The 14453-nt window shown below is 39.8% G+C and overlaps 2 protein-coding genes across 19 annotated transcripts in view; both read right to left on the bottom strand.

The window, feature by feature from the left end:
* Window positions 1–4166, bottom strand: part of camk2g2 (calcium/calmodulin-dependent protein kinase (CaM kinase) II gamma 2) — a 68091-nt gene extending 63925 nt beyond the window's left edge. For all 18 annotated transcript variants that reach the window (XM_079635844.1, XM_079635858.1, XM_079635845.1 and 15 more), the window contains exon 1: window positions 3347–4166. In XM_079635844.1, the coding sequence (XP_079491970.1) occupies window positions 3347–3411 (65 nt within the window). In that variant the 5' untranslated portion in view covers window positions 3412–4166. The remainder of the gene's footprint in view (window positions 1–3346) is intronic.
* Window positions 4167–8610: 4444 nt separating this feature from the next.
* LOC307010826 (arylsulfatase I) lies at window positions 8611–12596 on the bottom strand. The gene is made up of 3 exons (XM_079635867.1): window positions 12227–12596; window positions 11474–11806; window positions 8611–11390 (listed from the first exon to the last, which is right to left on the bottom strand). Exons 1-3 carry the CDS (start codon window positions 12484–12486, stop codon window positions 10295–10297), a joined length of 1689 nt encoding a protein of 562 aa, XP_079491993.1. The 5' UTR covers window positions 12487–12596; the 3' UTR covers window positions 8611–10294.
* Between the last annotated feature and the right edge of the window lie 1857 nt (window positions 12597–14453).

Here is a 14453-nt window from a genome sequence, read left to right as displayed (position 1 = left end):
TGTGGGTATGGCATCTAACAGCAGGGGCTAAATTAATCATGCTAACCAGATAAAGGGTTAGTTGTTCACCCAAAGATGAAAATTCTGTCATTAATTACTCACTCTCATGTCGTTCCAAACCCGTAAGACCTTCGTTCATTTTCTGAACACAAATTAAGATATTTTTGATCAAATCTGAGAGTTTGCATGAAATTGTTGAATAATGTCATTATTTTTGTTGGTGTTTTTTTGCAAACAAAAAGTACTCTCGTAGCAACTGTAGTCAGATGGACTATTTCAACGATGTCTTTATTACCTTTCTGGGCCTTGAAAGTGCCAATTACGTTGCAGTCTATGGGGAGTCAGAAAGCTCTCAGATTTTATCCAAAATATCTTAATTTGTAATAAAACAGTAATTAATGACAGAATTTTAATTTTTGGGTGAACTAACTCTTTAAACCCTAACCCATTATGATGCATTCACAGTATTTAAATCGCGGGAAGCCGTGGAGTCACTGTATGTTAAGAAGTTCGTTTCTAGTAAGCTCTGTTCAGCTTAGTTGCTTTACTAACAGTTGCTGTCAGTCATCATGTGGAAGTCACTGTCGACAGCAACACAATCCTATTCATTTTAATAGAGAGCTGGCAATTTCCAGCTAAACAAGTGACTGTTGGTGACAGGATGAAGGGCTACAACAGAGTATGTGGCTACATACCGGTATGTGAGATATAGGTGCGTTCATGCCATGTCGTAATTACTGCAATTACATGATTTCAACTTTTAAAAAGCGGTCACGTCCTCGTAGAGCTCGTAATTACAGCTTGTAAGACTTGTAAGAGAGCTCCTATTTGTACCACTTGACCGCTGCAGATTTATTTAGGCGTTGATAGTGGTGCCTGCCATAGCAACATAATTCCCAGTCTGAGGATGTGCACAGTGTGTCACGTGTTGACATCTTAAGACTACGGTAATTACGACATGGCATGAATGCAGTGTAAATGTAACTTTATGCAAATGAAGAGTGACTTTCAGGAACAACAAACAATAGGAGTGGAGCACACTTGATCCGTCAATACATCCTGTAGTGGAGTGTCGAGGCAAGATGGAGGGGAAACTAATTTTAGCGGTCAGTAACTTTACTATAATTTATGATATGTCTCCGTGTACAAGGTTTTATGAACCTAGATAGACCAGCGCTTGTGCCACCGATAAATAAGCGTGATATAGCACTCGCTGTTTCTTGTTCATCTTTAATATTAAGCATTTTATATGTACTGATTGCATTTATATTTAGTCTGTTTGTTCCAAAATGTTAGTTTGTAGCAGCAAGAAAACTGATTCGCTGTCTACAAAATGGAGTAACATCTGTAAATGTCATTCACAAACGTTACTAGGCAACCCGTAGTGGGACCTCACCACCAGCCACTGGCGACATGCAGCAATAAAGTAATTTATAGTGTGAACGCAGGCTACGCAGCTTAGGTCGGCTAAGGTAGCCCAGGCCAAAACTGACATCAAACTGGCACAGAGCCGCCTCCAACTTGTCTGATTGGCTAGTACAGGCATGTAAAATTTTGTTTTCCTGTTGACAGAGACAAATGTGATTTCTCAGAACACCAATTACAGTGATGTCTGTCACAAGGATATAATGCATGGCATAAGGAAAAAGAGCAGCTTTATTAACATAGCTATGTGCCACACAAAAGCAAGAATTGCATGTCAAATGCTAATTTGTACATTTCACAAACAAAACAGCACTAAAGAAATTATTACGTTATCATATTCACTTCCTTTCATTGCATGCTGTGTTTTTGGTGGCTGGTTAACAACGGTCAAAAAAAGTTACCAGTGTGATATATGATGCTTAAAAATACTGATGGAAAATCTGAATCATTTCCACAGCTAAGTTCTTTCACTTTGTTTAACAGGTAAAAAGCAATTCAGTAGGACCTTGCATCCTCATGTGGACCATAATGTCTTCAATGTGTTCTGAGTGCACCTCCAAGTCTCTTCTATAGCTATTTCATAAAACCAACTGCCAAAACCTTCATACAATTAAATCGTAAACATATTTCCAGTATGTTTTAGTAAGATCTCTGGTATTCAGCTGGTTTTATAAAGCAATTTTTATGCTAGGTAAATCCAAATGGTCTAGTAGCTCATCAGTTCGGATTAATGAGACAAGTCAGTTTTTGATTCAAGAACCGTTTAAACAGATCCAATATGATAAATGAAGCGGACAACGCGCATTCACTTCTTTTTAAATTCTGTTCTGATGCTTTTGGTTGCTGGTAAACAACTGATTTATGATACAAAGCTTAATACAGTGATGGGAGATCTGAATTATTTCCACAGATCTGTTCTTTCTAACAGTTTAAAAAAAACTTATTCAGCAGGTCTTTATCTAATTATGTTCTAAAACGTTTCAATAGTAGCCTAGGCTATACTTTTTTTTTATTATTAAATAAAGTTTTAGGCACTATTTGCTGAGTTTATTTACAAAGCTACAGCTTTTATTAAAGCCAACTCGGTTTTGAGATAAAACTGTCATAGAATCAAAACGTAAACTTTTTCTGGTAGCATATGTTTTATGTGTAATATCTGCTATTCGATCGAGCAGGCCGGTTTTCTATACAGGTTCAACTGGTTCATTAAAACAATCCTACACCACAGAAATAATTAGTTTACGAATTGGACAACGCTAATTCCCTTCCCTTCCTTCATTCTCGCGGTGATGTTTTTGGCGGCTGGACAACAAACGTAACCGACCGCCCAATGACTCTGCGATATATGACGCCCAAAACAGCAGTATTTTCCATAACTATCGTTACACAAGTCTGCAGCAAACCGTAGCCTACTATCACCCTGCGCGGCAGGAGTCATCGGTGATATCCGATCAATGCTACTGAATGCTGTAAAAGTTTAGGTGTGCATTCAAAACACGGATGCAGATCACCTTAGACTGAAGAATTTCCCTTTCTAACGAATGTCCGTTCGCATGTCGAAGTGTCTATAAAGTATTGCATATTGCATCACGACAACACGCAGGCTCCGAAAGCACCCTGTGGCGCGCGAGCACGATGTTAGGAAACGCATCTAAAGATAAACAAAGAAACGAGCTTTGTGAACGACGAGGCATAATAATCACACCGACTTGTTCAAATCGACTCAATCGGGCTTTCAGTTACCGGGCTGCACTGGCTTTTCACATGCAAAACCGATACGGCTCTGTGTGTGAAGGCTGCTGTCAACACTGAACTAGACACAGGCAACACGATGAGACACAATGCAGTGAGTGAAGAGAGCGAGTGTGTGTGTGTGTGTGTGTGTAGCGCGTCACACAAATGCAGCGGTGCGGTCGCTTACTTTCCGAGCTCTTCGTACAGCTGATATTCGTCTGTAAACCTGGTGGAGGTTACAATTGTAGCCATGTTGCGCTTTACGAGGATATCGCCTCTCTGGTGTCTCCGGGACCGCCTCGCTCAGGTTTCGGGAGTCTCGCTCACTCAAAGGAAGAGAGAGAGATAGAGAGCAGGAGGAGGTGGGGGAGAAGGAAGCGAGTTGCTGGTAAGTGGTGTGTGTGTGTGTGTGTGTGTGTTGGTGGAGGTGGAGAGAGAAAGCAGCCAGTCACGCGAGATTTTCTCCTTCGACGTCGAGACTCGAGAGAAGTGACAAACACAGCCCGAGCACGCGACGCGACAACATTAGAACGACTTCGCGCTCTTGCTGTATGAACTGACTGCTGTGGTGTTTTTCCACGCAGATATGTCTGAACGTGCACATACCATTTTTGGAGTCGGAATTTTCCCCCCAAACCGGTTTGAACAATTTGAAGTCATCAACTTAGGATAGGCCTATATATCATATATGATCTATAGCCTATAGGCCTAAGGAACCGAGAGCTGATGTTTGTAATGAAAGGATTGGCTTAGCAAAAGTAAGCTTTTATAATGAGACGAATGAACTGAAATTATGTTACAGATAAAACATATTATTGAAATAAAATTACTAATTGGTTGTGTACACGTTTTATAATAACACAGTTAATTTGAATATTGGCCTACCCACTTTATCTTTTAACACGGAAGCAAGCTATTTCCTATAAGCTTGCCTATATGTGCGAGACTCTCGATTAAAGGTAGCCTAACTAGAAGTATAAGTAAGTGCAGTAAAAAGTAAAAACTGTTTTCACAAAAAAAAAAAAAACCAACTACCCGTTTTTGTAGCCTACAATAACTGGAAGCGGCTGACACCAGAAATCTTGCACATTAAAGTTTAAATGGCCACAGCTGCTCTTACATTAAAAAGAGGTGTATGTAAAATGTACAAAAACTACGAGAGATGTAGTCCTAATACAATTTAGTGTTGTTTTATTACATCTTATTAGGTGCTGCATTGGCTGCACCATTAGTCGGTTATTTTTCTTTGGCATATGTTTGACGGAATCATAAAATGTCAATTTTACAGCCCCCCTAGCTCATATTCATAAAATATTTATCTGGATAAAGGGCACTTCATTGGCAGTCTGCATTCTAGTCTTACCATGCTGCTTATACATTGTTGACATCATGACAGATATCACAATCTCAAACTCTAAAAAAAACTCTGTAACTAAAAAAAAAAACATTTGAATCCATCCCTGGAAGACTAGATCTACTTCCTGGAAGAAACTAACAGACAACTTTTGTTTCATTGTGGGTTGTCAAAGATGCCCAGTCCAGTGTAGCAAGGCCCGAAACATACTCTTTGCAAGTAAATTGTAATTTTGTGTGTCTTTTATCTACACCTTTAACCCTATGAATATTCAGGTAGGGTAAGGATAGTCAAATCTAGCCTAAACCATAAAGTACTCACCCGCAGGTTGAAGTTCAGGAGTGACATAGAAGACTCCCTTTGTGGTTGTTCTTTTTTGAGGCTCACTTTGTATAAATCACACAGGAGACAATTGTAACAATAAAAACACATTTTATTGGTTACAATACAAGTTAATGCAAAAAACAAACTAACTTAAAATCAGCTAAGAGCTCTATAGTTAAGCTCTAAACAGCATTATAAGTGTTTTTTATTGTTAGGATTGCCTCCTGTGGTACTTTATTAACTGAGTCTCAAAAAACAACCTCAAGTGAGTTTTCTACGTCATTCCTGAAGAACTTCAACCTGCGGACCGGTGAACGTACTTTATGGTTTAGGTTAGATTTGACTATCCTTACCCTAACTGAATAAACATAGGGTTGAAGGTGTAAGATAAAATGACACACTAAGTAACAACATAAATACAGATGCTTCCAGCTACACAAACTCAATTCCATCCGTCATTGTATGTCAAAATGCCCAAGTAGATGTATTGTTGATGTAGCTCCTAATAAGATAAACATATCTCACACTAGCGTCTTGTCAATAAATAGACCTGACAACACAAATATACAAATGTCAATCACTGGTAAAACAACATTCATACATTTAAATATAAAAATAAATTGATTTACTCATTTAATGCAAGACTGCTTCAGGTTTGATCTACTATATTAGTCCATTATGTGGACTTTTATTGCTTCATAGAAAAAGAATGTAACAATTCACTGTCTCATGGCCGTAAATACCGTACTCTCTCTTCTTTCATGGTCAACCTTGTGAAGCAAAACAGTCCGATTATATGGATGCATAAGAAGTGCAGGGACTGTAATTACACAGAGGCAGGTTGATATGAAAGCTTAATTAGAGCGGAGTAGAGGTGGGTGGTTATTAATTGCAGTGTTCCTGTAGTGATGTTGCTGTGTATGGCAGTGTGTCCTTGCATGCTGGGAAACGCCACATTTTGGTATCCTCAGTCCTCTGCAAAAGCACAGCAGCAGAGGGTGGATGGCTTGCTGCCAGACAGCGTCAGTTCATCAGGAAAATGTAGTGCTTTTGGTATTTTAGACCATATTTCCAGATCATGTTTGAATTATTTGTGAGATACAATGTGCCATAATCAGGCTGCTGTTTTGTCTGTTCGTGTTTGTTATGAAGTTATTTAAACACAAATGAGTGATCTATGTTATTTTGGCATTTAGAACTGAGCTACAGTAAAAAAGACAGAGGTATCGGCACTGTCATGCTCTGACCGCATTATTACTTTATTTGTGTAACTGAAGATTAACTGAAGCGTCACAAAACAGGCTAAAATAGCAGTCTGTGGGGCTTAAAGTGCCCTTATTATGCTCTTTTAAAGGTTCCCAATTTTTGTTTTGTAGTCTCCTACAACAGGTTTACATGCAAATGTCAAAAATCAGTCTCTCATCATTACATTGTACATCACCACATTGTTCAGTGACTTGTCGGATGAATCAGTCTCTCTAAATCCCTCCTCTCTGAGAGCCTACTCTGCTCTGATTGGCCAGATGGCCCAGTCTGTTGTGATTGGTCTACAGTGTACAGCGCGTGTTTCGGAAGCTAACTCTCTCCCATTACCATATAAGCTCAGTGATTGTACACACTGTGTAGCCACAGTATCGATTTTACCATATTAATCCCAGAATTAGCTATTTAACCTGAACCTCCATCGCAAGGACGACGTTTCTCAGTGATGCACTAATAATACTGAGGTGAACATTGAGATGTTGTAACTGTAAATCCTCACCATCAGCATTAACAAAATGGCTGTCCAACAACAAACCGATGTATATATTTCTAATTTATGAAAATGTGCGGTACACATGGATATGGAACCATCAATAACGGTGTATATGTTCACCCAGCGTTAATGTGAATTAATGATACAAACGTTTTAAAACAAATCTGGCTCCATCCTTTATCTTTACTCAAAGAGCGACAGACAATCTGCATTAATGTTTTAGGTAATCGTGGCCCACAGCTGATTAGCATTTATTTCAGTAAGACAGTGATAACGAGTTAGCTAGAAACTTAGACAATATAAAACACAAAAATATTTTGAACACCCGGTAGAAAATATATTCATACTTACAGGTTGTGATGGAGCAAGCTGGTCCAAATATACTGGTTACTGACCCATCTTTGAGCGTTTTAATCCCGCATTATACTCCGAGATTTAAGAAGCAAAGAAGACGTTGTGGACTGGTCAAGTTATTCGCGGGCGACAACGTACAACATAAGCAGGCATTATGCAAATGTATTATACTGACGTAGAACCGTAAAGCAGTAGGATTCGAATAAAAAACGACTCGTAAAGGCGGTTCAGAGTCGATTCTTTCTTTTGGGAGACAATAACTTTTTTATTGTACACTTTCAACTTTACAACTTTGCAGAACATTTACGTTCACAAACAGCCATTTTACACTCTGCATGAAAGGGAATATAGACCCTTTGCACGTGACGTCACGCTCTACTCGCGCGAATTCTGAACGCCATGACGGACGGCGGAAGAGCTATTCTGCAGAAAAACCATAATAGAGGCACTTTAATACAAATGTATTGTATTAAACACGTGACATGACATCTTTACATCAGCACAATTACCATTAAGACTTATAATTTGCCTTTAATGAGTTGAGTTGACTGCTACCCCTTGTGGCGATGATTGTGTTGCCACACTACATCATTATGTTGCTGTACAAATGATTTGTAAAGCAAATGTGTAATCCTCTACTGCTCTTAGTTGTAACCATTAAACGAGGATGAATTTAAGATGCTGTAAGCGATTTCAGTCATTTTGCTAACTTCCGCCAGGACCGCCACACTTGCTGCGAATTAGGCCACACACATTCTTTCACCAATCTGCCCTCTCTCTAAACCCCCCCGTGTCTATGAAAACCCCACCCTTCAAAGACTAGACAAACTCGAATATCCAAAATGTATTACAGTAAAAAAAAAAATAGTTACAAGTGTGTCCTAGTATTACCATTCTGTATCTGTTTGCCGTGTTGTGCTTGTTGGATGCCACAACGAATGATATTTGCCAACAATCGAGCCGATTCTGTATAATGATTCAATCAGTAAAGATTAGCAAAACAGTCACAAGCAAATTAGTGATTTGAATCAGACAGTAATCGAGCCATTACAGATTTCACAACTTTGAAAAAAATATTGTGTTTTGGAGTAGGCTACAGTAACAGACTTGCTAAATTATTGTTCATGCAATTTAAGATACAATTTTAAAGAGTTTGGCAGTAATAAATCACAATGTTTTTCTAAAAAAAAGAAATCAGGTTCAATAAATCAGGTCATTGTCTAGCATAGTTAGGCTCACTTGTAAGATTGATTCTATTAAGGAGCACTTTGTGAGTAGCATGTGACATTGGAACCATAAACAATGCAACATTTGACTTTCATAAGAATATTTCTGCTAGTTTAAATTAAAACAAACATATGTGGAACAAATACATTGAAATACAGCCAAAAAAACAACATTACTTTATATAACTACAACATCCCTTCATCTCAGACCATAGCATGATCAAACTCATTTATTCAATGAACTTATTTGGTGTATGTAAATATAAGTATGTACCCCCCTGAAGATTCTCAACCACCGCAATAGAGTTGTAAGCGTGGACAACAGCGCTCTGAACAACCGACTGTATCAGATTCGGTAATTTGGCAACTAAAACATAATTTGACCCCTATATATTAAATTTTTGGAGCCCTAGTCTTTTTCTTTCTTTTTTAGTTTGAGCAGCTGTATCTGTCAGGTAGTAAGGACATTTGATTTTATGCGTGGTATTTCAAAAACAAATCACTCATAGCACCTTTAAGAGATGCCAAACTCAGCATGTGTTGTTCAGGATGACTCACACACTGTGAGGGAGTTAGTTGGATTGCCCATTGTGCATTCTTACCACAGTTGAAGTCTTTCCAAAGTGGGTTGAAGCTGTTTTGAGTAGTTTTCAGAGATAAACAGGAGGAAGTGTTTTTGTTACATTGGTGAAATTACAACACTTACATCTGCTTGTATGAAGGAATAGTTAGTTACGTGATAATTAATCCTGGTAGATTCCTGAATTTTCTTCCTTTCTTTAGAATGAACACATAGAAACAGGAAATAAAAATGCCCTTTGGACTATGACCAAAGATAAGTATACAACAGATTTACATCAGAGATTGTAAAGGTGTGATCACTAGACCCTGTTTCTCCAATCTAAGTCTGAAGTAATTAAAAACAAATTTTATTACTTACTTTTTTCAGCTGAACACAAAATAGATATTTTGAAGAATGATGGTAACCAAACAAATGATGGTTTTGGTGCCCATTGACTGCTATTGTATGGACAAAAAAATAAATACATATTTCAAAATATCTTCATTTTTTATGTCCCACAGAAGAACATGATACAGGTTACTGACAGAATTTTCTGACAATATTTTTTTTTTACAGACAGACAACATTATCAGAAATGTACACAATTACACAAGAGTAAAACCATTTACATAGGAGGTATAATGTAAAATATATTTTTCAAAATACACATTACATTGAATACAGAGAACATTTCATCACTTCTTGTGAATTGTATTATGTCTCTTGAAACTGGGAGATGAACAGGCCAAGAAGTCTTGTATAAAGACACACAGCCTTTATACCCAAGAGTGATCCTCCTCCTCCTCAAATAGCCTCCTCAAATTTACATAAAATAAAATACTTTCCCTTGCTCTTATATGCTTGCTTCTACATCTGCTCTGCCGCTGACCCGATCTACTCAAACTAAGAAGGAATGCAAGCGGACAAGAAACAGATGGAGGAGAAAGTGCAGAAACAATGAAGAATCATGTGTTATTCTAGTCGTGGTGGGCTATGTTAGAGCGGATTTGGATGGAGCACAAGCATAAAAGCAAAAGGTAGGAGAATAAGAGAGGCGTGAGGAGGAGTGCAAGGCAGAGGCATGTCAGAGAAAGAACAGATAGATGAGAGAAAGTGAACCAGGGGGTGGATTAGAGAAAACTAGTCCACAAACAAGTGAAGAACAATTTAACTGCTGTTTTATTCCCTATTAAATCATTGCCACTACTTGCATTATTTTATGTAGTCAAATAACTGGATCATCTGATAAAGATCCTGTAACATCTACATTAAGTGCTTAAGGAGTCACGTGTGATCAAATTCATTCTGCTCTTGTCTGGACCCCATTAACAGTAGGTGATCTGAACTTAACAGTAAAATCCATTGCATCCTACAGATGGGAACTTATGTGTAAAAATAACTTAGTTCACAATGCAGGCAGGACATCAAGAGTTCCTGATGTCAACATTGCTGCACATTTTACACACAGAAAGTGTGCCACAAATTATTTTTCTAAGATGAGTTAAATTGACTGCCAGAATAAAAAAGCTTTGCGAATCCTGACCACAACTACCTCTCGACTACAAGAACAAAGTGGCCCTTTGCATACGGGTACCAACCTTTTTGAATAAGGCCCTGAGTTTGCAGACTTTACAGGTACTCTTGGATCTGGGCTTTCTGTTTATGCTGTCTGGTTCCTCATCATCCCCTTCGTCTCCTTCTTCTTCTTGTCCTAGCCAAGGAGTCCACACCCCTCCATGAAGTTGCGGGTCCGCCATTGGGTCGTCTGGTGGATTGCGTGGAGACACAGCAGTCCGGTTGTACTCGGCAAGCCGGGTCAAGAGCATTTTGACCACCTCAGGCCGTGCCTCTGCCAAATCTGCCCTCTCGTAGGGATCAGCAGTGACGTTGAAAAGATAGACAGACTTCCCCCGCTGGTCTCGTCTCTTTTCCATGCCCTGCCACTGCTGTGGACCTCCTGGCATCGTCTGTGGAGGGAACCAGTCTCCATCGCCTACGTTTCCTGTCAGAAGTTTCCAGTCACCAACTCGAATGGCTGCACGCACTCCTGTATCCCAGATCCCAAAACCATTAAGAGTTAGGAGTCTCGGGTCAACTTCTCCATGCCTGCGTGACACTGGGTCAATGTTGAAGAGGATTTCAGTTCGTGGACAGGGTAGGCCACTACTTACAGCGCCCCAAACATCTTGGCCATCCAGGGGGCTGGAATCAGACTCTCGGTATCCTGCAAGAGACAGCAAGGTTGGGTACCAATCGGAAACATGAATCAGAGCCTGACTCACCACCCTCTTCCTTTTCAAAAGTGGGCTGTGTACAAAGCCAACTGCGCGAACTCCGCCTTCCCAGTAGGAGCCTTTGCCACCACGCAGGGGCCAATTACAACCCCCTGAGAGAGGTTGGCCCCCATTGTCTGAAGAGTAGATGAGCACAGAGTTGTTGTAGTAGCCTCGCCCCTGTAGCTCACTGACAATCTCCCCTACTGACTCATCTATGCCGCTCACCATTGCGGCATAGTGGCGCCGAGGTCTGTTGCCAAGGGTCTGGTAGCGTCTGAGAAGATGCCCAGGAGCTTGTAACGGTGTGTGCGCGGCCTGAAGGGCCACATATAGAAACAGGGGCTTCCGCTGGTCATGATGTCTCAGGATTTCTTTCACTCTGCAAGAGTCCAAATGACAACAAAAGCATGCATGACCAATTGCAGCAAAGTATTTGGTTCACAAATGGTTGCAATTTCTCACCTCTCCGTGTAAAGCCTTGTTGAGTAATTTCCACTCAGCTCCCAGGCTGGCCGGTCTCCATCGTGGAGATCGAACCCACAGGCCTCTGTACCGTCACAGCTTTGGAAGTTAAAATGGTCTCCGCTGCCCGTCAGTGATCCAAGGAAGCTTTGAAATCCACGGCTTGTTGGCAGACACTCGGGCCGGCAGAAACCCAGGTGCCATTTCCCTACCATGTGGGTGCTGTAGCCAGCCTGCCGGAGCCTCTCAGGGAGCGTTGGTATGTCAGGGGGCAGGCAGAGGGGCTGACGTGCACGGATGATCGAGTGTTGAAGCCCAGTGTGAATCTGATACCTGAAGAAAAAGATGGTAGGTGGTGATTGTGATGGAGGAACACTGTTTATATACCAGGGTTCCACTGCCCTGCAGAGCTTAGCTAAAACCATGATCAAACTGACCAACCTCATTTTCTAGTAACTCTGAAGACCTTGATTAACTTGTTCAAATGTCTTTGATTATGATTGGAACTAAACTGCAGGAGAGGAACCCTTGTTTATACAAATACATTCACCGGGTTTAACCACAACAGAGAACAGCTACTAATATTGAATATCCAATATAATAAATTAAACAGGATAGGATCATATTAATAGTAATAATATTAAGATTATGATTAATAGTATGAAGTCTCATTGCATTTAGGTATGACATACACATACATTCACAGTAGGATGCATATAATAGTGGCATGAGCAACAATAGTAAGTCTCTTACCGTCCAGTCATAAGCTGGCTTCGTGAGGGGGAACAGATGGGCTGAACATAGTAGTTTTCCAGCTTCACCCCTTCGCCAGCCAGTTTGTCCAACACGGGCGTGTGGATCTCTGAGCCATGGTACCCGATGTCATTGAAGCCTTGGTCATCCACCATCACGAAAACAATATGTGGGGGTAATCTGCCCGGTCTGAGAATCTTTCCCTCTGTAGTGTGTAGCAGTCCTAGCACCAAGCAGAAGCCAAGCACCAACACATCCATAATGTATTCACCAATCCACCAGGTTGCTTATTCGTTGACTAGCCCTTTGGTGACTAAATATTCTAAATGCTGACTTTCAGTTTCAACCAAGCTGAATTAACAGAGAAAGCTTGCTGTTATGATCCATCGTGGTGCATGAAGGTCCTTTTCCCCCACTCAAGTAGATTTTTCTCTTATTTAATTTGAAACTAGTGCTTAATGAAATCCGTTCTGTAGGTGTTCTCGGTTTGTTATGCTAGGATGGTATACTGTGTGTCTGAGAAACTTTGCAAGCTGAGATGATTTGTCCATGAGTAAACACTGCTGTCTTCTAACAAGACCATGTTACATTCCTCTAGCACACACCTACAGGATCAGGATAATAGAACAGTAATCAAAAGTGTGTTATGCATCATTAAAAAAATCTATTTAATTATAAATTGAGCTATTTTCAGATTATAGCACATAGTTTAGGCCTATATACTTTAAGCATTACTTTTTAGACGTTATATTAAGTTTCATTGTGTGATGTTGCATGTGAATGTTTCTTGATAGGGGGAAATGTTAAAAAATATGGAAATATGATGAAAATACAGGACAACAAAAAAAGAAGAAAACAAACAAGGAAATACATTGTTGACACCACCTGGTCAGTAAGTGAATTACACCCAACGAATATTAGGTACTGTAGGACATTACCTGTGGATGATATTGACAAAACAACAAGCATTAGTGCAAGTGAAGCAGTGCTGATGAGACAAACCTCACACATGGTTTCACTGATACTTTAATTACCTCAGAACAACAGAAAGGTGTTTACCTAATAATGAGTTGCCAGAACAGAGGCTGCGGAGGCTGACTTTCCTGTATAGTGGCTAACTGATGCTTACTGTGGAACAGTGGAAGTATGCATGGAAAGGACAAGCACTGAGCTGCTGTATAAAGCTCAATAAAGTCCATTACACATCTATTAAAGGGACAGTTCACCCAAAACTAAAAATTCTGTCGTCGTTTACTCACCCTTGTGTTGGTTCAAACCTGTATAATCATTTCTTTTGCTGAACAAAATATTTTTTTAAAGAATGCTTCCATTGTATGAACAATAGTACGTTTTACAGATGAAGGTTGTGAGAATTCAAACAGGAAAACAAACAACACCACACAAGCGCACGCTCTCCTATGAGAGGAGAGGTGCGGCACACATATCCGACCCTCTGAAGGGCTATCGACCGCACTCAGGTTTGCTCTGCCAGCGATCTCCTCTATGTAGCCGAGAGGAAATCAATGCCACAAAATGAGTCAATTTCCTACATTAAGCCAAAACAGACGACAGTCTCACCCAAGTGGGAAATTTCACAGCCATTTCAGTGCAGGGAGAGAAAATGGAGGAGGCAGCCAGAGGGAAAGAGAGAGAGAGAGAAAAAAACACTCAAAATGAGCAGCCTGGCCTGTTCAGGCTTTAGTGCAACTGGTTTTGCTTCAGGACCCAGATTTTACCTTGGACATTGTGGCAACCTAACACAGTACTAAAATGATTGACACTAAAAGTGTTGAGTATTACAGATTTTTAATGACGTAAACAAGCCTTAAAGGTATTGTTCACGTGAAAATGTATGCATGTATGTATATGCATGCATGTATATACCGGTATATATATATATATATATATATATATATATATATATATATATACACACCGGTATATATGCTGTACAAAAGATTAGTGTAAGACCTAAGAAAAGTCATGTAGGTTTGGAGATGACAGAATTTTTTTTTCTATCTCTTTACATTATTGAAAGCACAACATAACATAACAGTACATAACAACTAAATATACATGAATAATACACAAACACACTCAAAAGGTGTAAACCTCACCCAGTGAGCCCATAAAGCATTAATGCGCATGTGTTATTAAAGTGTTGGTTCACCCAAAACTGAAACTCACTCTCGAATTGTTCCAAACCTGAATGAATTTCTTTCTTCTG

Source organism: Phoxinus phoxinus, assembly GCF_949152265.1.
Source record: "Phoxinus phoxinus genome assembly, chromosome: 14".
NCBI classification, from domain to species: Eukaryota; Metazoa; Chordata; class Actinopteri; order Cypriniformes; family Leuciscidae; genus Phoxinus; species Phoxinus phoxinus.
This window is presented reverse-complemented; position numbering and strand designations above follow the sequence as displayed.

Excerpts from the sequence above, each read along its gene's own strand:
- LOC307010826 (XM_079635867.1), bottom strand. The coding sequence starts at position 12,486 with ATGGATGTGTTGGTGCTTGGCTTCTGCTTGGTGCTAGGACTGCTACAC. Across the intron at positions 11,807-12,226 it reads AGCCAGCTTATGACTGGACG|GTATCAGATTCACACTGGGC; the intron begins GTAAGAGACTTA and ends CTTTTTCTTCAG. Across the intron at positions 11,391-11,473 it reads ACAAGGCTTTACACGGAGAG|AGTGAAAGAAATCCTGAGAC; the intron begins GTGAGAAATTGC and ends GGACTCTTGCAG.